Source organism: Schistocerca serialis, chromosome 7 (genome assembly GCF_023864345.2).
Source record: "Schistocerca serialis cubense isolate TAMUIC-IGC-003099 chromosome 7, iqSchSeri2.2, whole genome shotgun sequence".
NCBI lineage: Eukaryota > Metazoa > Arthropoda > Insecta > Orthoptera > Acrididae > Schistocerca > Schistocerca serialis.
In genome coordinates, this window is record NC_064644.1 from 209,470,127 (window position 1) to 209,493,308 (window position 23,182).

Genomic DNA, 23,182 nt, shown 5'->3' on the forward strand with positions numbered 1-23,182 from the left:
AGATAGAGGAGGACGTCAGGGCTCATCACACTTTGGTAAGTAACCATTTCATGTGAATTTCTGATAAGTTTGGGATAAGTGATAGAATGCCAGAATGACGGACTGTGTTCATACGCGCTGCTCAGAGTTAATGCACCGATCAAATATGTAGTTGACAGCGCAACGCTAATTTTATTTCACGTCCTTCACTGCTGATCATTGAAGTTTGTTCTAATCAACGCTTTCAGTCGTGATAATGGAATTACCGCTAACAGACCGCAAAATTCAGACTGCTGCAAAATGTTCAAATGTGTGTGAAATCTTATGGGACTTAACTGCTAAGGTCATCATTCCCTAGGCTTACACACAATTAAACCTAAATTATCCTAAGGACAAACACACACACCCATGCCCGAGGGAGGATTCGAACCTCCACCGGGACCAGTGCTGCTGCACGAGACGCATTAATTAATTCACTTGGGAGCAGTCCAGAGGGAAATACCTACGTAACCAGATAAGAATCCGTATAAGTGCTGCTGTGCTCAAAGAGACGCGCTCCTATCAGCGAAGTTAAATCACGAATCTGCGTCTATCGCCTGCGTGTCGCTGCCTTGGAAGGACAGGCGGCGTCAATAGTCCGTCTAGTTCAGCACGGGCCAGAGAGCCGCCAACACAGTGTGTTTTCACAGCTGCTGGCAGGATGCTGGGGGTGTCGGCGTTGTTGCTGGCTGCCCTGGTGGTCGCTGTGACGGCCATCTTCATCTCCAGGATGTGGCGCGTCTGGACGGAGATCGACAAGCTGCCGGGAGAGATGGCTCTACCGCTCCTCGGCAACACCTACCGGGTCTTCTTCTTGGAGCGCGAAGGTAAGCCGGTCTCGGATCCAGCTGTCACAGAACCTGGACTTAAAGATTTCAGTCTTTTACCACGTCATCCATGCTACCTGGGAGAACTTGGACGGTACTCCTAATCCAGTTACCGAGAAAAAGGCCGGCCGGAGTGAGCGAGCGGTTCTAGGCGATTCAGTCGGGAACCACGAGACCGCTACGGTCGCAGGTTCGAATCCTGCTTCGGGCATGGATGTGTGTGATGTCCTTAGTTTTAAGTAGTTCTAAGTTCTAGGGGACTGATGACCTCGGATGTTAAGTCCCATAGTGCTCAGAGTCATTTGAACCATTTTTACCGAGAAAAAACAAATAATTCATGTAACCACCAGCGGAGAAACGCTCCTTTCGGAGTACAAAAATGCAAATACGTTCCTGTTTATTTTCATGCTGAGAGAGATGAAGACAGCTGCAGTGGAAAAGAGACGGAAAAGTAACATATATTGGAAGGTAGTAGACAGTGGTTGTGTTATAGAAAGAGCGAAGGAGACAATGACAGTGTGAGAGAAAGAGAGAGACGCAGTGATAGTGGAACATAGTTGGCAGTGACAGAACAGTGCTAGCAAAAGAATGAAGCAGACACTGCCACGGGGGTGGGGGGCAAAGAAATAAAGAGAAAGAGGATGACGGCTAGTGATAATGAGAGAAAGAGTGTATGACAATGACAACGAGTAGGAGATATATGTAGTGACAGTGAGAAGAGGTAGTAGCAGCAGGAAGGAAGAAATAAGATATTAGCAATAACAGAGGGCAAGAGGGAGACTGTGACACTAAGAAGAGACTGTAACAGTAGGGCTGAACGAAGGGTATTGTCGCTACGACACAGGAGACAATGAAAGAGAGACACACAAGAAATAATGGCAGGGAGTTGAGCTTAATGAATGAGTTAGAAACGGCAATAAGTAGTGGGTGGGTATGAGAGATTTATAGCGAAGAACTAGAGGGTGCGAAGGAGTTACACATAAGGAACTTGTGGAATGATGATAGTTGCATGTTAAGAAAAGTGCGAGCATGTTCGAATGCCAAAATTTTTGGGAACGTTTTTAAGGGTGCTGTGGAAGGAACAATGAGGCAGCTGGTATTCCACTTTTCAATCAGAATTTTTTAAATAACAGGGACACACTCGCAGATTTTGTGTTCTGATAAGAGGATTTTTCCGTTGGTTCTCTCCCTTTCCCTGTTGCAGCTGGGCGTGTAACTTATATGAAAATAAATGTATTGATCAGTAAAATTTACAGTTTACGTATGAGAAACTGAAGTAACGCAAAACTAATTTTACATTTGAGACCGGATTTAAAGTGAACAAAAAATTGCATGTGCTTCGGTAGAAGAACATGGGGTTTCCAAATGATAACGGAGGCACATTTCTCCGTTATATGTCGCTTCATAAACTATATTTTCGCCTCACACCGTTTTACGTGTGTATTTTACTTGTAAATGTAGGGTAACTTTGAACCCCTGTATCTCGAAAACGGATAAAGATATGAAGAAAATTTTTAGGTTATTCGAGATTGAGATCTTTGGGATGTATCCTGTGAATTTCGGCCATTTTCTGTACTTAGCCGTCTACGAATCCACGGCTGGGTTTTCGTCCGTTGGTGACAGTGAAAATGCAGTTAAAAAATTTTTTTTGCGGTTTTCAGAGAAACCACCCATGCTTCCATAAGTCTCCTCAGGTCCATCGCAGACCACATCGAATACAAAAAGAACCAACCGATTTGCTCCATTTGCCGAAATAGGGGGAATTACGTAATATTCGTATTTTGACCCTGTACTGTAGTATGTAAAGCTATCCCATAAAATCAATTTCATTCCTTATAGAAGATCTTGGTAGTTGGAGATACTAACAAGTGACTGATTTGGAATTAAATTGTCCCTACCCGTTCTGGTGGTTCGTTGTTTGTGTAATGTGTCATAGCATATACAAATGTTTTGTATCGTGAACGCGTCGTAATTGGGAGGACGGTAACCGTTTGGGTTTCCGTCAGTCTCATTTTGTTGATACAGGGCAAGCCACACTCTGCGTCTCGAACGTAACGTAGAGGCCGCGTCATCGCTTGCATCACCGAAGTGACCTCACTGTGTAGTACGTAACGCGCCAACAGAACTTTACGTGCAGCTGCGAGAGATAACCCGCACCGTAGCTGTTAGTGTGGTTTTCCTCATACTCAATATTACTGTTTGTCATAAAGGTAAACATTTGAAGATCTTCGTGTTTCAACAGGTTTCCTTCCAACAAAATGGAAGGAAAAAATGGGCTCTGCCCACATGGCACTGCTTTATGTAGTTTTGTGACAACTATTACCACAATACCTTTCTCAAAATACGTATTTTCATTGGGTACAGGACGATGATAAATACTGCAAGTTTCAGCTGCCAGAGTTGCCTTTGATGCGTTCAAAAATGGTTCAAATGGCTCTAAGCACTATGCGACTTAACTTCTGGGATCGTCAGTCGCCTAGAACTTAGAACTAATTAAACCTAACTAACCTAAGGACATCACACACATCCATGCCCGAGGCAGGATTCGAACCTGCGACCGTAGTGGTAGCTCGGCCCCAGACTGTAGCGCCTAGAACGCCTTTGATGCGTCATTCCCACCTTGTTTCCTCACTAATTTTCTTTCTCTATGTTTCCTATCTGGTGATTAAAATGAGGTTGAATATTCTCTTGCAATTTAGGCAAATCTTCGCAAAATTTGTTTGTGTAACTCCTAATTAGTCTTTGACCACCTGTGCAAAAGCGTTCCGTTCGGAATACACTTTAGTAATAGTTTTCTGAACTACTTTCTTTAATGCTGTTTCTAGTCTTTCTGTAATCTGATCATCCGTTTCCTTTAAAAACTCATCTGCTCTCTTTTCGTGATAATTGGAGTGATATACTTGGGTCACTACCTGCTAAAGGGTGGACTTGTTCTAGTTCCAAAATACCTCTAATGTTGGTTTTCAAGTGTGAGATCTCGTTGGTTATGATTTCTACATCAGTTCGCAACTCGTTAGTCAAGTGACTAGGAACCTCGGTTTTTAAATGCTCAGTCTGGTTTTTGACCTCGTCAATTCTTTGCGTAACCTGATTAGATAAGCTAACTTGCTGTTGTTTCATAGAAGCCATGTCATCATCCATAGTCTCTAGTTCTTGTAAAATTAACGTAATAGGGTCTGTTGCAACACTAAGAGATTTACAGATAGTCTAGCCTATACCCGGTGGCATAATTTCACTCGTCGCAGCGATCATGTTATTAAAATTTTTTCACTCTCTTTTCCCTGATTACGCTCAGTTTCTGAAATGAAGAAGCCGTTATTTTGAACTGCTGTCGAGTTATCACCATACTAACGTGCAGTGCAGTTTGTAGAATCTGTTACTCATCGTAATGCAATATCTGTGTAGACAGTCCACAGGTGCTATTTGCGCACCGCACATCTTCACAGATAAACAAACTTTCATTCTTTTTAAGACAGTGGCAGTTCACAACCTCACGCTACACGCCCTTGGAGGTACACACCTACGTAGTTGGAAATTTGTGGTAAGTTCCTATGGGACCAAACTGCTGAGGTCATCGGTTTCTTAGGCTTACACACTACTTAATCCAACTTAAACTAACTTACGGTAAGGACAACACACGCACCCATGCCAAAGCCTACATAGTTCGGTCATCTTGTGGCTCTTTTGCAAGAAGTACAATAATTACACAATAATAATAAAGTTTTCGAATTACTAAGCCTAATATAAACGAATTTTACATCTACAGGAAGCAGAACGAAGCGGAGTGAATGGTGTATTGTGTTACCTTGTGTTGTAGCCGCTACTAATGATGTCTTCACAAGAATTTATTAATTGTATTATTTCCTTGTTTTATATTCTTCCTTTAGTTTCGTCTCAAATTTCCTATAAATTTAGTTAATTTTATTTATTTTCATGACCTTTTTAGTATTAATACGTATGTCTCGTAGGGTTTCATGAAAAAGAAACAGGAGTGAAATATAGATCTTTTGAAGTAAAATTACATATGCAACGTATAAATTATCTGTCTTTTTTTAGACCTATGAGTGGTCGCCATTTCAACTCTACTGGAGAGTTAAACTGACGATGAACTGAAAATCTTTAAACATGTAAGAAATTTTGTATGTTTCGGGAAAAATTGGCAAGGTTTCTAATTTTTCGCGATCGGCTCAGTTTTGAACATCTCAAGTGCGCCAATATTGTTCGGTCCAGCAAATCGGACTTTTTAAATTAAATATTATGCAGGTCCCTAATAATTACTACAGTTCTTAGCTATCTCGGTGAGAGAGCCGCAATGGAGGCTAAGTAAACTTCAGCCAAACCGGCTATTACCGTTCATACTGGAAGATATGACCGCATATTTTTACAAAACATATTAATAACATTTAAAGGGAGACATTAGTATAAAAGAAAGACCATAACACAATGTTTGAGCAAAAGAATGAGTGGTTATTTTCACTTAAATAAACTAACATTAATATGCACGTCTTCGCAGTACAAGTCAAGGAGGAGGAAAGCTGAAAAGGAAAGTGACATGTGAATGATGTCGGACGAAAGATGAATATAAGTTTTACAAAGATCGTCCTTCAAATGGCTCTGAGCACTATGGGACTTAACTTCTGAGGTCATCAGTCCCCTAGAACTTAGAACTACTTAAACGTAAGTAACCTAAGGACATCACACACATCCATGCACGATGCAGGATTCGAACCTACGACTGTAGTGGTCGCGCGGTTCCAGGCTGCAGCGCCTAGAATCGCTCGGCCACCCCGGCCGGCAGATCGTCCTTCACTCACTTTATTCCTCGGAAGATTACCTGACACCGTTTTTACGATTTTACTTTTTAAACCTGCAAGTTCCTTTGTTGTCATAAATAACATATTAGACAGTCATACTGTTATATCAGCTTAAAAAATAAATTTCAGCTGAACACGAAAGGAAAGAAACAATACACAACGACATTGTGGCCAGACGACAACATTCAAATTTGTGACTTGTCACCAAGTCAGTATTGCAGAGCTCCTTAATTGTTTATCTTCATTAATGGACTTCTCAATTATCTCTACAATCTTTAGTCGATACTATCCTCTGCAGACAGTGAAAAGCAGTCTAAAGATTTACACAGTTCTCATTCCCAAGCAAGTGTTAGTGAGCCACCACTGCTTCACTAAGTGGCGTGGGTAGTGATGATGTCAAGCCGCAGCTTGATAGCTTGGTTAATTTAAAAGAGAGCGTATGCTTGAGGACGGCGTTCCTAATCCGATACTAGTAGAAAATAAATAAACGTAGTAAACAGAATGCATTGTGGCTGTGAAAGTGCTTTTTCCAAAAAAGAACCCGCAAAGTTTGCATTGTACGCGTCCTCACCTAGTGAAAGCAGACAATGAATGGATAATTACATCTTTTGAATAACTATCGGGGAAGCTACAGGTTGCTTCCCTACTATGACGGCACTTGAATAGTGTGCGATGGTCTTCTAACAGACTTGTGCTGAATTAATCATTATTCACTTTACCTACATTGGAGCAAGTGTTCAGATCAGTCCATCAGGATCTTTACTACATAAAGTTTCCAGATCTGGTAAGTATCATCTGCTAAAATGCCAGCGACGTTTTTCGACGATATCGGACCTGTATTCATACAGAGCGAGGAAAGGTAGTCTTCTCCTATGAGTTACTGTGCAGCTTCACATTACAGACGGATATAGGTGTATCAGGCGAGAAACTCTGAGAAAAAATCCTTTGCAAGTATTTCTAGACGAAAATTAGTCGTTATTTAAGTAGTGGCATTCATTTTGGCCGTTAATCCCCTCGAAGGCATTCAGAATCTGTTTATTTAAGAAGCTATCCGCAGAGTCTACTATCACAGACCTTAAATCTTCCAGCTGTCTACCGACGGCTCCTCTACGGCAACGAACGATTAATAAACAAGCAAACACCGAGTGAATCACAACTTCTTGTTTACTGACAACCGGTTTCAACCTGCGCTGCAGATCATCTTTACGTCTGGCACCACAAAGGGCAGTTTTTCAACGTTCTGTTAAACTAGAAAACAAGGATTTTATTTTCATACAGCGTTCACAAACTGCACTTTGTGGCACCAGATCTGAAGGTGAACTGCAGCGCAGATTGCAACCTGTTGTCGGTAAAAGAAAAGTTGTGGTCCAGACGGTGTCTACTTATTTATTATTACAAGGCGGTTACCGGTCCTAAGACATGAACCAAGGATTACTTCGTAGCTTCGTGAAAACTACCTACTTCGCTTGTTACCATTCTCAGATCTTCATCCACGACAATCCATTAGTTGACTACGCCCCGTCTCGTACAGTCCACGAACGCACAACCACAGCTACCTGCTTCTTAGTCCAAGCTTTCATCGCTTGCAAAGCTTACCCCAAACGGAACGTAATATGGCCTTAACAGTTCTGGATTTCAAACTTGCGTTAAGCGGCTTGCTTTCACCTATCGACACCCTAGGAAATACGCTCTCTCCTTATTTGCAGCCCTGCCCGCTTCTCTTTACACAGAAGCTGCTGTAAAGGGCTTTGAAAAATCTATGTAATTCTTCTCATTGTCAAACTCAGCAAATGAGCCGTGGCGTAGCCATAAGCAATCACATATGAAGAATCAGTACTGCGTGCCTGCATAGATCCTGTGCAGATATATGGCCGAGATATCTGTTCCCACTCCGTGTATGTGACAGCTGGCGTACCGTGTAGTGCGTACTGTTATTTAACTTCTATCTGTATCATTACAAGGATTGTAAAAAAGGTTTATGCAACGCCCTCAAGTAACAATAGCAGTTCACCATTCCAATTTCAAGTTGATGACATAAATACTTGTTGAAATACAAAAAATTACTTAAAGGAATTTTCCATATTAAATAAATATTAGTTTCCTAACGGAATGCTACAACGTTTCATACATAACAAAGAAGAAGTCTAGCTGAACACGTCCATCATATTATTAAATTGAAGCTTTTCACAACAAAAGTGAAATGTATGCTATTCCACATATTTCCGGGACCTTTTATCCATTTTCAATCTTGTTTCATTATTAATACAAAGTTTTCATGCTATCCCAATGTCTGATGGAGTGAATGAGGAGTCTGCATGAAGAATTAATCTTGGTACTCTAAATTATTAGGCCTTTACCTAATGTTGTGTAATTTTGTGTTAGATCTTGTACCTTGTATGAAAATCCTTATGTAAAAAATCGGTCGGTATTCATGTCGAGAAAGTAATGCCTTTACATCAGTCTCTCAGATACGTAAAGGTGTTGTTAGCCTGTCTGGCATTTTTAGCGAATATATGCAGATTCATTAACGGCTTACGATTCGTCAAACATGTTAAATATCTAGTTATACGAGAGCAGCTACAACGCTCATTGACCATAGTTGCCCTCACCGAGTCACAGGAGAGCGCGGTCCTGCTTTCTGGAACCGTTAGGTGGAGTAAGCAGACTAAATTATCGAGGAGCCAGGATCCACTCCTGACCGAGTAACGATGTATCTCCGATGACTCTGAAAATATTGTGGAACAGTGTCGTACAGGATCGTGTAAAGGCAAGTGGAATCCCCAGACCCATGAGAGAAACATCGAACGAAGTGGCGCAGCGGTAACACGCTGCTGTAGTATGCGGAAAGATGGTGGTACAAACCATCATCTGACCATCCAGATGTAGATTTATGGTAGTTCTCTCGAACCGCTTGAAGCATATGGCGGGATGGTTCCACTGGAGGGTTCATAGCGCCAACCTGTCCCTTTAACTTGAATTCTGTCCCTAAAGTCTCGTTGTTGAAGGGACGCTAATTCTACTCATCTGTCCATTCTTCCCAACACAAAATGGATCATCCAATATGAGTTAATACCCATAGTCAACGAACAGTTTGTATAAAGTACTGATCTCCTTTCTCGAATTCTTAATATCGCTTATACGCGATCTTCGTGCCTCTTTACATGGAGAAATCTTACGAAGATGGCATTTTGGTCTCTTGTTCGTCCCAAACACCCGCACTTCCAGTGTCTGCCCCAACACATTCTTAGTACCCAGATGGCCATTATTAACATCGTGTTCAACCTACCATCGACGAAAGTTCCATATTCATTGTACATATTTCTAAACCACCACGCCTAGACAATATTCCGGATAATCCAGAAACTTCTGCAGTACTACTTCAAACAGGTCAACTCTTGAGCTATTATATCCTCACAAAAATCTAACCAGATCCTAAGCGCTAATTACTAATCGTGCTACACGCCGCTTACGAATCCATGACTTCGATTTTCAGATAAATAACCATCATAATCTACTCGCTAAAACATTAAAATACTTTTGGCTATCACTGCATGCCACTCCAAATTGAACCCACTTCTTTAAAGCATCAAGCACCATCCACTATGCCTGCTATCAGCAGCCATTCCATCCTTATATTCCGCAACGTGCAATCAATATACTCGCATGCAATCCAAAGACGCTACAAATCCCTCCAAATCCTTGAGCACCTCAGAACATGCCGCTTTACGCAGTTCTGTACCTTCCACAACGCCATCGAACGCATTTAAAAGTCCTATGTCTTCTACTAACGCAGTACTGCTCAAACCCCTTTCATTCCCCTTCTCTGGTATTCTTTCCCCTTACCTCTGGTATTCTTGCAGCACTAACAACAAACCATATAGCCTTACCAATAATACCTGAAACATCTCGTAACGAAGTATCAGCCACATCTCACCTCCAGATCACTAAATTTGTCCAGTTATCCAACAGTTCTATTACATCTAGCAGACTCTTCCCCCTTATAAAGCTAACCGTAATGCCTCTCATTTCCCCTACTCCAGTAACCATGTCTGACATAGATTCTCAACTACTCTATCACTATTTTCCAGCACTCAAAATCTTCCATGCATACAACGCCAACACTCTTCAGCACGTATCACCAGTCACACCGGTCACTTCTCCGAAAGGTCTATCATTACACTAAACGATTCACACAAAATCAATAATATTACTAACTACCCTCACCGAGTGAGGTGGCACAATGGTTAGCACACTGGACTCACATTCGGGAGGACGACGGTTCAATCCCACGTCCGGCCATTCTGATTTAGGTTTTCCGTGATTTCCCTAAATCGCTCCAGGCAAATTCCGGGATGGTTCCTTTGAAAGGGCGCGGCCGACTTCCTTCCCCATTCTTCCCTAATCCGATGAGACCGATGACCTCGCAGTCTGGTCTGTTCCCCCAAACAACCCAACCCAACTAACATCATTGTTCAATGTTTACCACATATTTAAATATGGTATGTTGCTTTAAAGTAAAGGCAGGTCTGAGTTCAACAGAGTAAGCTACAGAGTTAGGTATTAAATAGGTGTATACTTAATGTTCCGCTCCATATACCATGGACCTTTCCATCGGTGGGATGGCTTGAGTGTCTCAGCGATTCAGGTAGTAGTACCGTAGGTACATCCACAACGGAAGGCTATCTGTTGAGAGGCTAGACAAACGTGTGGCTCCCGAAGAGGGGCAGCAGCCTTTTCGGTAGTTGCAGGGTCAACATTGTAGATTATTTACTGATTTGGCCTTGCAACATCAACAACATGTGGTAGTACTGTGAACGGTTGAAAGCAAAGAGAAACTGCAACCATAATTTTTACCGAGGACATGCAGCTCTACTGTATAGTTAAATGATGATGGCGTCCTCTTGGGTAAAATATAGCGGAGGTAAAATTTTCCCCGATTCGGATCTCTGGGCGATGACTACTCAGGATGATGTCGTTTCCAGCAGAAACAAAATTTGCATTCTATGGATCGGAACGTGGCTTGTTAGATCCCTTAATCGGGCAGATAGGCTTGAAAATTTCAGTTGGGAAATGGATAGATTGAATCTGGATATAGTGGGAATTTTCAGTTCGATGGTGGGAGAAACGGAATTTGTCGTCAGGTGAATACAGGGTTATAAATAGGAAAGCAAATATGAATAATGAAGAAGTAGGTTTAATAATGAATACGATAATGGGAAAGCGGGTAAGCTACTATGAACAGCTATAGCGAACGCATTATCTTAACGAGATACACACGAAGCCCACGCCCACCGCAGCGGCACTAGTATAGAAGCCAACTAGCTCCGCAGTTGATGAGGAGACTGAAGTGTGATGAGATAGAGAAATTATTCAGGTAGTTAAACGAGACGAAAATTTAATAGTGATGGGGGACAGGAATTCGATAGTAGGAAAAGAAAAATAAAGAAAAATAGTAGGTGAATATGGACTGGAGGAAAGGAATGAAACATGAAGCCGCCTGATTTAATTTTGCACAGAACATAATTAATGGTCGCTAACACTTGGTCTACGAACTATAAAACGGGTGTATACGTGGAAGAGACCTGAAGGTACCGGAAGGTTACAGATAGAGATTTATGAACCTGATTTTAAATTGTAAGACATTTCCAGGGGTAGATGAGGACTCTGACCACAATTTACTGGTTATAAACTGTAGGCTAAAAGTGAAGAAATTGGAAAGAAGTAAAAATTTAAGGAGATGGGACCTGGATAAACTGAAAGAACCAGAGGCTGTCGAGAGCTTCAGAGGGAGCATTATATAACGGTTGACTAGAACCTGGGAAAGGAACACTGTAGATGAATAATGGTTAACATTAAGAGATGAAATAGTGTAGGCAGCAGAGGATCAAATAGGTAAAAAGACAAGGCCTAATAGGAATCCTTGGATAACACAAGAGATATTGAATTTAATTGTTGAACGGCGAAAATTTAAAAATGCAGCAAATGAAATAGGCGAAAAGGAATACAAACAATTAAAAAGTGAGACTGATAGGAAGTGCAAAATTTCTAAGCAAGAATAGCTAGTGGACAAATGTAAAGATTTAGCAGCATATTTCACTAGGGGAGAGATACCCCTTACAGGAAAATTAAAGAGCCTTTGGGCAGTAGAGGAGCAGCTGTAGGAATATCAAGAACACAGATGGAAAACCCGGTCGAAGCAGAAATGTGAAAGCTGAAAGGAGTGTATAGAGGATCTATACAAGAGTGACGAAATTGAAACCAATATTATAGAAAGGGAAGCGGATGTAGACAAGGATGATACGGGAGATATGATACTGCGAGAAGAATTTGACAAAGCTCTGAAAGATCTTAGTCGGTGCAACGTCCCGGTAGTAGACGATATTCCATCAGAATTACCGACAGCTTAGGGAAAGCCATTCATGGTAAAACACTTCCATCTGTTGCGCAAGATGTATAAGACAGGTGAAATACCCTCACACTTCAAGAAGAATGTAGTAATTTCAATTCCAAATAAATCAGTTGTTGTCAGGTGTGTAAATTACCGAACAATCAGTTTAATAAGTCACGTCTGCAAAATACTGACACGAATTCTTTACAGAAGAATTGAAAAACTGTTAGAAGCAGATCTCTGAGAAGATCAGTTAGGATTCCGTGGAAATGTAGGAATACACGAGACAATATTGACACCACGATTTGTCTTAGAACATACACTACTGGCCACTAAAATTACTACACCAAGAAGAAATGCAGATGATAAACGGGTATTCATTGGACAAATGTATTATACCAGAACTGACATGTGATTACATTTTCACGCAATTTGGGTGCACAGATCCTGAGAAATCAGTACCCAGAACAACCACCTCTGGCCGTAATAACGGCCTTGATACGCCTGGGCATTGAGTCAAACAGAGCTTGGATGGCGTGTACAGGCACAGCTGTCATGCAGCTTCAACACGATACCACAGTTCAACAAGAGTAGTGACTGACGTATTGTGACGAGCCAGTTGCTCGGCCACCATTGACCAGACGTTTTCAATTGGTGAGAGATCTGGAGAATGTGCTGGCCAGGGCAGCAATCGAACATTTTCTGTATTCAGAAGGGCCAGTACAAGACATGCAACATGCGGTCGTGCATTATCCTGCTGAAATATAGGGTTTCGCAGGGATCGAATGAAGGGTAGCGCCGCAGGTCGTAACACATCTGACCACTGTTCAAAGTGCCGTCAATGTGAACAAGAGGTGACCGAGACGTGTAACCAGTGGCACCCCATACCATCACGCCGGATGATACTTCACTATGGCGATGACGAATACACGTTTCCAATGTGCGTTCACCGAGATGTCACCAAACAGGATGCGACCATCATGATGTTGTAAACAGAACTTGGATTCATACGAAAAACTGACGTTTTGCCATTCGTGCACCCAGGTTCGTCGTTGAGTACACCGTCGCAGGCGCTCCTGTCTGTGATGCAGCGTCAAGGGTGACCGCAGCCATCGTCTCCGAGCTGATAGGCCATGCTGCTGCTAACGTCGACGAACTGTTCGTGCAGATGGTTATTGTCTTGCAATCCTCCCCATCTGTTGACTCAGGGATCGAGACGTAGTTGCACGATCCGTTACAGCCATGCGGAAAAGACGCTTGTCATCTCGACTGCTAGTGATACGAGGCCGTTGGCATCCAGCACGGCGTTCCGTGTTACCCTCCTGAACCCACCGAATCCATATTGTGCTACCAGTCATTGGATCTCGACCAACGCGAGCAGCAATGTCGCGATACGATAAACCGCAATCGCGATAGGCTACAATGTGACCTTTATCAAAGTCGGAAACGTGATGGTAAGCATTTCTCCTCCTTATACGAGGCATCACAACATCATTTCACCAGGCAATGCCGGTCACCTGATGTTTGTGTATGAGAAATCGGTTGGAAACTTTGCTCATGTCAGCACGTTGCAGGTGTCACCACCGGCGCCAGCCTTGTGTGAATGCTCTGAAAAGCTAATCATTTGCATATCACAGCATCTTCTTCCTGTCGATTAAATTTCGCGTCTGTAGCACGTCATCTGCGTCGTGTAGCAATTTTAATGGCCAGTAGTGTAGATTAAGGAAAGGCAAAGATACGTTTCTAGCATTTGTGGACTTAGAGAAAGGTTCTGGAAATGTTGAATGGAAAACACCCTTTGAAGAAATTCTGAGGGTAGCACGAGTAAAATACTGGGAGGGATACGTCTTCACAACTTTTACAGAAACTATACGGAAGTTGTAAGAGTCGAGTGGCATGAAAGGGAAGCAGTGGTTGAGAATGGAATGAGACATAGTTGTAGCCTATTTTCGGTGTTATCAATATGTACATTGAACAAGCAGTAACGGAAACCACAGAAAAATTTGGAGTAGAAATTAAAGTTCAGCGAGAAGAAATAAAAAAAAATTGTGGTTTGCCGATGACATTGTAATTCTGTCAGAGACAGTAAAGGACTTGGAAGAGCAGCTGAATGAAGTGGACACTGTCTTGAAAAGAGGATGTAAGATGACCTTCAACAAAAGCAAATCAAGGATAATGGAATGTAGTCGAATTAAATCAGGTGATGTTAAGGGAATTAGAGTAGGAAACGAAACAATTAAAGTAGTAGATGGGTTTTGCTATTTGGGCAACAAAATAACTGATGATGGTCGAAGCAGACAGGATATAAAATGTAGACTGCAATGGCAAGAAAACCATTTCTGAAAAAGAAAAATTTATTGAAATTGAATATATATTTAAGTGTTACGAAGTATTTTCTGAATGTATTTTCCTGAATGTAGCCATGTAAGGAAGTGAAACATGGATGATAAACAGCTTAGATAAAAGAAAAATAGAAGGTTTTGTATGTTTTGCTACAGTAGAATGCTGAAGATTAGATGGGTCGATCACATAACTAATGAGGAGGTACTGTAAAGATTTGGTGAGAGAAGGAAACTACCGCGAAACTTGACCAAAAGCAGCGATCGGTTGATATGACACATTCTGAGACATCAAGGGACACCAATTTAGTGTTGGAGGGAAGTGTAGATGGTAAAAATCGTAGAGGGAGACCAAAAGATGAATACAGTAAGCAGATTGAGAGAGACGTAGGTTGCAGTAGTTATTCGGAGATTAAGAGGCTCGCACGAGATAGTGTAGCATGGAGAGCTGCATAAAAACGGTCTTCGGAGCGAAGACCACAACAACAACAGCTTAATCTCAGCGGTACAGCTTGCGATTAAAACTGTAATTAATATGTTCATAGGTTGGATAGATAACACCAGGATAAGTGCTGTTGATGAACTCTGCTACTCAAAGATAGCAGTGCAGGTAAAACTATCTCACGCTGACACCTAAGGGTGTGGAAAAATTATCGTCGCTCTGCTATTTAAGATTAATATCAAGAACCAGTTTCTCAGCATTGTGAGCTGTCATCAACTGTTTCCTGTTACTTGGTAATTTTTTCATAGCACGTCATTGCGTATAATACAAGATTATTTCAATACATCGCCGCAAACGTCGGACAAGACAGATCGCACGTGGAAGATTATTTTTATTAAGGAAAATATTCTTTTAACCTGTAGCTTTTGTGTTACACAAATTGGCCATTGCTAGTGACGTAGTGATCACGTAGTATGTTGTTGTCCTCTTCTAAATTATCGGTGAACATTAGAAGTTACTTACATCTGACTTTAAGCATCTAGCAAGGATTACGAGCTGTTTCATCTCCCTGATATGTAGGTACGAGGGCTACCCGTAAATTAACTTCGATTAGACTATTAAAAATTAAGTCCCTTGTAGCTTTCTGGCACTTTTACGTGGTCGGAAAAACGGAATTTTGTGCGCAACTAATAAGCGACTGAACTGCGCTGTGTTATTGCGTCTCCGGCCTGTTACTTAGTACGTTGAATCACTCGCTTTTGTCGACGCATTTCATGAGAGTAACGCGAGAAGGTAACATCACAAGTTTATTGTGAGACTCCTGCAATAACCCGAAGGTCAATAAAAAACAAACGGTGCAAGATGATTGCTGAAGAAATTATTCTCCTTCACGAAATTGGTGACCCGGTATTGTAAATCGAATGAAAGAAAAGAGACGTTTTGCTGGGATACTTTTCATCATTCTCCCTATATCTCCGAATTTGGCTCCTACTGGCTTTCATATCTTGTTCAGGATTAAGGCCTGGCTGGCTACTCAGCATTTGACGAGCAATGATGAGCTCAAGGATCCAGTTAACAACTGCCTCAAGCACCAGGTGGCATACTCTTTGATGGAGGAATAAATAAGCTGTTCTCGCTGTGTAACTGTATACGGCCTTACGTGAGTATTCAATTTCGAAATTTACTATCGTGTAGTAATAGGCGTGGTACACTCTGTGCTGTCTACAACCGCACAACAAATCTTCCATCTAATTTGACGTATTCATAGATACATTGATTTAAAAATCTTGATATTATTGTGCAGCTGTACGATTTTGTATTACGGCCTGACAATCGGACAACGAAGTAGAAACGAGATTCTTTCATCGTCATGCTCAAGATCAGTACTGTAATCACTAAAATAGCAAAATTGCTATTAAAATTACAAATCCTAAAATTAATTTCCTGATAAACGTTTATTTACGGGTCGACTACAAGATGGATGGCACTGACAGAATTCAATTACACGCGACTTCATTACCTGTAAAGCAATAATCATACAACTTCAATATTTCCTACGTCGAGTTACTGCTTCACACATTAATATTTTTGTCTACTGAATTAGTAATAACCACAGTAATTATACCGATCCTTACGGGAGCAACATTGTTTGAACGTTTGAACAAGGTAAATACCCACATAAGCTCTTTTTGACTGAATTATAACTAACCGATAAAGACAAATAGAAAATGAGCATGTAGTTATAGCCTTTGCTTCTAATAGGCCATCTGAAAGCAGTTATTACAACAGCAGGTATCGCCTGAGGACATTCCCGCCGGGCGTAATGCTGTTTTCCTGCGCCATAGATCAATCAGCAACATTAGTCTTGTCTTCTTACTCTTTCATTGCCATCATACGTAACATCAGCCATTTTCCGGTATTGACATGTTAAGGGTATGGGCTTTTTTCAAATCTATGTATTTGTGAACACTTGCTCACTCCACATTTCTGCCAGGCGACTCTTCTTTTGAATATTCAATCAACAAACACGTCAAGAGTTCCTAAATCAGTGTTTGCTTTTCAACAATAACTATAGTTATACACACATCAAAAAAAGTTTTGCATCGTCTCGGTTCCGAGAGTTCCAGAACATATACAGATAAATGGAACAGAGATCAACATAAACCTCACTTCCGGTCTCTTTATTGCTCATGAAAACCACACATTGTATGTTGTACCACCATACAGCGAGACCTTCAGAGGTGATGGTCCAGATTGCTGTACACACTGGTACCTCTAATACTCACTAGCACGTCCTCTTGCATTGATGTATGCCTGTATTCGTCGTGGGATGCTGTCCACAAGTTCTTCAAGACACTGTTGGTACAGATTACCCCACTCCTCAACGGCAATGCGGCGTAGATCCCTCATAGTGGTTGGTGGGTCACGTAGTCCATAAACAGCCCTTTTCAATCTATTACAGGCATGTTCGATACGGTTCACGTCTGGAGAAAATACTGACCACTCTAGTCGAGGGATGAGTTGTCCTGAAGGAAGTCATTCACCAGATGTGCATGATGGGGGCGCGAAATGTCGTCCATGAAGACGATGACCTCGCCAATATGCTGCCGATGTGGTTGCACTATCCGTCGGAAGATGGCATTCACATATCGTACAGCCGTTACGGCGCCTTCCACGACCACTAGCGGCGTACGTCGGCCCCACATAATGCCACCCCAAAACAGCTGGGAAACTCCACCTTGCTGCACTCTCTGGTCAGTGTGTCTAAGGCGCTTAGCCTGATCGGGTTGCCTCCCAATACGTCTCCGACGATTGTCTGGTTGAAAGGATATACGACACTCGTCGGTGATGACAGCATGATGCCAATCCTGTGCGGTCCATTCGGTATGATTTTTGACACGTTGTACTGCGCTGCATGGTGTCGTAGTCGCAAAGATGGACTTCGCCGTGGACGTCGGGAGCGAAGTTGCCCCTCACGCAGCGTATTGCGCACAGTTTGAGTCGTAACAGGATGTCCTGTGGCTGCACGAACAGCGTTATTCAACATGGTAACTATCAGGGTTCCTCCGAGCCATAATCAGTAGGTAGCGATCATCCACTGCATTAATAGCCCTTGGGCGGCCTGAGTGAGGCTTGGCATCGACAGTTACTGTCTCTCTGTATCTCTTCCATGTCCGAACAACATCGCTTTGGTTCACTCCGAGACGCCTGGACATTTCTCTTGTTGAGAGCTGTTCCTGGGCGAAACTAACAATGCGAGCACTATCGAACCGCGGTATTGACCGTCTAGGCATGGTTGAACTACAGACAACACGAACCGTGAATCTCCTTGCTGGTGGAATGACTATCTTCAGGAGTGCTGGGAACCGGGGTGATGCGAAACTTTTTTTGATGTGTGTGAAATATTTTAGGTGTTAATACAAAGTTAACAATTTTCCCTAAAGGGAGCTGTACGAACTCGACGCTAGTAAGACGCTACTTTTTTAGTTCTATAAAGGCCCGATAGATGTCGCTGCTAGCGCAGATCAATAGAAACTACTTCAAGTCTGATACTACACGGAACACAAATAAAGAAAGTATTAATAGTTACAGATACGAGAGGTTGAATAGTCAGAACGGTACGAGTAACGTTTGAATTTGGGTGGCGACAGTGTTGAAGTAATGTCAACATGTAAGCACAGATTTTATATAAAAAAATATGTATTTATTTCTTTTCGTAATAGCTAATCAGAGGCCACTATACGAAGAGCCCTGGTACGTTAGGGTGAGATGCAGTACACCTGCTGTAGAAATAAATTAGAGAAAAAAATTGCACACAAGGAAGGAGTTTTGTGACATAATTGAAAGTTGGTAGGTGTGTTTCAACATCTAAAAGTTGATGTCTATTCAGATTTTGCCCCAGTTGCGTAAGAGTGACCGCCACTATGTGGATGCAAATCAGGTTTGCTTTAAATACACGCTGTAACGGTCGTGAGTGTTTATTACCTTTGAGATTGGACGCGGTGAGTTGATGTTAGTGAAGAATGCCTTAAGACGACAAAGGTGCCATTATCAACACCCCACTGAGTTGGAACGAGGTGACGCAATACGACTACAAGAGATTCGATGTCCCTTCTGGGATATTACAGAAAGGCTTAGCAGAAATGTACGATTGTACTGTACTGATTGCTCGCAGCGCTGGTGACGAGAATGTACAGTCGCAAGATGGCCGGGCTTCAGACAGTTACGTGGCACTATCGATAGGGAAGACCACTGCGTTCAGTGTATGGCTCTGGCGCATCGTACTGCATCTGCAGCAGCAATGTGAGCAACAGTTTTCACAACACAAACAATGCAAAGATCAGCACATTCCTCAAACTGGGGAACTATCAAGAATGGGGTTCCACAAGGGTCGGTCTTGGGTCCTTTGTTGTTATATTAATGACTTGCCATTCTATATTTATGAAGAGGCATAGTTAGTTCTCTTTGCTGATGATACAAGTATAGTAATCACACCTGACAAACAATAATTAACTGATGAAATTGTCAATAATGTCTTTCAGATAATTACTAAGTGGTTCCTTGTAAACGGACTCTCACTTAATTTTGATAAGACACAGTACATACAGTTCCGTACAGTAAATGGTATGACGCCATTAATAAATATAGACCTTAATCAGAAGCATATAGCTAAGGTAGAATATTCAAAAATTTTAAGTGTGTCCATTGATGAGAGATTAAATTGGAAGAAACACATTGATGATCTGCTGAAACGTTTCAGTTCAGCTACTTATGCCATAAGGGTCATTGCAAATTTTGGTAATAAACATCTTAGTAAATTATCTTACTACGCCTATTTTCACTCATTGCTTGCATGTGGCATCATATTTTGGGGTAATTCATCACTGAGGAATAAAGTATTTATTGCACAAAAGCATGTAATCAGAATAATAGCTGGAGTCCACCCAAGATCATCCTGCAGACATTTATTTAAGGATCTAGGGAGATTCACAGTAGCTTCTCAGTATATATACTCTCTTATGAAATTTGTTATTAACAACCAAACCCAATTCAAAAGTAATAGCAGTGTGCACAACTACAATACAAGGAGAAAGGATGATCTTCACTATTCAAGATTAAATCTAACTTTGGCACAGAAAGGGGTGAATTATTCTGCCACTTAAGACTTTGGTCACTCACCAAAAGCCGGCCGCGGTGCTCTAGCGGTTCTAGGCGCTCAGTCCGGAACCGCGAGGCTGCTAAGGTCGCAGGTTCGAATCCTGCCTCGGGTATGGATGTGTGTGATGTCTTTAGGTTAGTTAGGTTTAAGTAGTTCTAAGTTCTAGGGCACTGATGACCACAGATGTTAAGTCCCATAGTGCTCAGAGCCATTTGAACCATTTTTGAACTTACCAAATAGTATCAAAAGTCTGACAGATAACCAACAAGTATTAAAGAAGAAATTAAAAGAATTTCTGATTGACAACTCCTTCTACTCCATAGAGGAACTTTTAGATATAAATTAAGAAAAAAAGAAAAAAACTAAACAAAAAAATTATAAAAAAAGATTTAAAAACAACAAAAAATAAAAAAGTTGTTATATTAACTTTATTATGTTGTTAAATTAGCTTAATTATGTCATGCATTGGAAAATTTGACTCGTTCCACATCATTACGAAATATCGTATTCATGATCCATGCAACTAGTATTAATCTAATCTAATCTAAACAACAGCGACAAAACGAACTGTTACAAATCAGTTACAGCTCCGAGCCAAATGCCCTGTAGCGTGCATTACGAAGACTCCAAGACATTGCCATTTGCGACATCGGTGGTGTAAATTGAGAGCTCACCGGGGGGGGGGGGGGGGGGGGGCAGCGTGGAAGTTCGTTGTGTTTTCAGATGAAAGCCGGTTCTGCCTCAGTGCCAGTGATGGCCTTGTGTTGGTTAGAAGGAGGCCAGCTGAGGACCTGCAACCAACTTGTCTGCAAGCTATACGCAGTGGACGAACTCTTGGTGTCATGGACTGTGGTAGATTTCGTATGACAGCTGGAGCACTCTCGTGGTCACCCCACGTAGCCTCACTGCAAATCTGTATGTTAATCTGACGATTCGATCTGCTGTGCTGCCGTTCAGGAACAGCGTTACTGGGGCTGGTTTCCAACGAAATAACGCGCCCACATACCACTGTTGTAATCCAGCATGCTCTACATTTCGCATTTCACGCTTACATTAATCTGTAACCTTCCAATGTCAATCACCGAAATACGTATTCCCGAAATGTCATTACTTTTCATTAATAATGTTTTGGTCTTGCGACTTCTTCCGGCTGTTTTACCAAACCGCACGCAGTAATAACCGTTTCAAAGGGATTGCGGCAATAAAACATTCATGTTTACTACGAATCAGAACGTGCAGGCAACTAGGACCATAATGTTCTGCTACTCAGCGAAATATGTGTAACTGTTTTCTGTCTAAATTATAATAGCGAGTTCCCGACCTAGGGTGAAGTTCAGTTTGGGTTCCAGAAAAATGTAGGAACAAGCAAGGCAATACTAGCCCTACGACTAATCTTAGAAGATAGACCGAAGAAAGCAAATCTGTGTGTAAATCATTTGTGTAACAAGATAAACTTTCAACAATGTTGACTGGAATTCGCTCTTTGAAAGCTGAAAGTTAGCAATGCTATGATGTACTTAGAGAATGGCTAAGTTCGGATTATGCGGAAACCAGACTGCAATCATACCAAGTCGTGACATGAAAGGGAACAATAGTTGAGAAGGATATGAGAGTAGGTTGTAGCCTATCCGGAATGTTGTAGTCTGTAAACTGAGTAGGCAGTAAAAGAACAAAATTAATGCCAAAGTATGAAATATGAAGGATGTAAAATGCAAACTGGCAACGGAAAGAAAAGCCTCTCTGAGACAAAGAAATATTTTTTAAGAAGTATCAGATGAATGTACCTTGCAGTAGTCACGATGAGAAGAAGAGACTGGGGCAGAATATGTTAACGACAAGATCGGAGCTACACCAGTATTTGGGTTGAAGGCCATTACACCAACACTACAGCTAGCCAACAGATGTTTCCCGTGAACAAGTTTAGGTAAAGAATCCGCAAGTCTACTAGGTGGCTTAAATCGAGCAGCTTACCACCAGTGACTGAGTACTCCAACAGCTGTGTGCTTTGGTAACAGAGCGTATTCGATCCGTACCTTTACTATGTCCAGTGCGTTTGCCTGATTCAGACTCTGGATTATCTTCATTTGAGACGTGTCATGAAAGCAGTATATACTTCCTCATATCCTCTAGTACTGAGCTTTTTGTGAATTTTTATCACGACTGTAAACCGGATTTGGTTGAGCGATCATTTCTACGAAAACATAAAGCTTGCGATATTTCCCAAAGCGAACTATTTAAACATCAGTTAAGAAGGTCATTTCTTAAGTCCTACTCACTGCGCATGCGTGCCTTTATGGTGGCGTTATAAAGTTAAAAATCAAGTCAGATGTGAGCGAGTCTGGCGAGTCTGGTTCGCATGGCTGTGTCGTGAGTAATTCAGTTTTAAAATGGAAGCTGAAACTGAGTCAAGTAGCTACCGTAGTTCCGTACCTGGAAAGAAGCGAATGGAAATTTACCACGCTTTGTCAGGGACGTGCGGGAGTAAGACAGTGAACTGTAGCACCGTATCACGGTGTCTCTGCTCGTCTCCGTGAAAGTCGGGTAAGTACTGAGGGCAGCTCAAGAAGTGAGTGGCCATCAACTGCAACAGACTACACCTCTCAGGTTATTCTTAATGACATTTCGAGAGAGGATCGACGAAAGACATGTGAGGAAACTGCATATGAGGCCAGAATGTCTGTCACTTCAGTTTACAGACTCATAACTGAGAAGTTGAAGATGAGAAAGTTGCTGCCAGATGGGTTCTGCAAGATGTGAGTGAACAGCTGAAAGCAGGTCGCGAAAGAATCGCAGAAGAATTGCTTCAAGGTTATCGAAAAGAAGGAAAACATACACTCCTGGAAATTGAAATAAGAACACCGTGAATTCATTGTCCCAGGAAGGGGAAACTTTATTGACACATTCCTGGGGTCAGATACATCACATGATCACACTGACAGAACCACAGGCACATAGACGCAGGCAACAGAGCATGCACAATGTCGGCACTAGTACAGTGTATATCCACCTTTCGCAGCAATGCAGGCTGCTATTCTCCCATGGAGACGATCGTAGAGATGCTGGATGTAGTGCTGTGGAACGGCTTGCCATGCCATTTCCACCTGGCGCCTCAGTTGGACCAGCGTTTGTGCTGGACGTGCAGACCGCGTGAGACGCCGCTACATCCAGTCCCTAACATGCTCAATGGGGGACAGAT

At 41.9% G+C, this 23,182-nt stretch overlaps 1 protein-coding gene across 1 annotated transcript in view; it reads left to right on the top strand.

The window, feature by feature from the left end:
* Window positions 1–642: 642 nt before the first annotated feature.
* LOC126412174 (cytochrome P450 4C1-like) overlaps window positions 643–23,182 on the top strand; it is a 121,253-nt gene continuing 98,713 nt past the window's right edge. Inside the window, exon 1 of the mRNA XM_050081655.1 lies at window positions 643–845. Within this exon, the coding sequence (XP_049937612.1) occupies window positions 680–845 (166 nt within the window). The 5' untranslated portion in view covers window positions 643–679. The remainder of the gene's footprint in view (window positions 846–23,182) is intronic.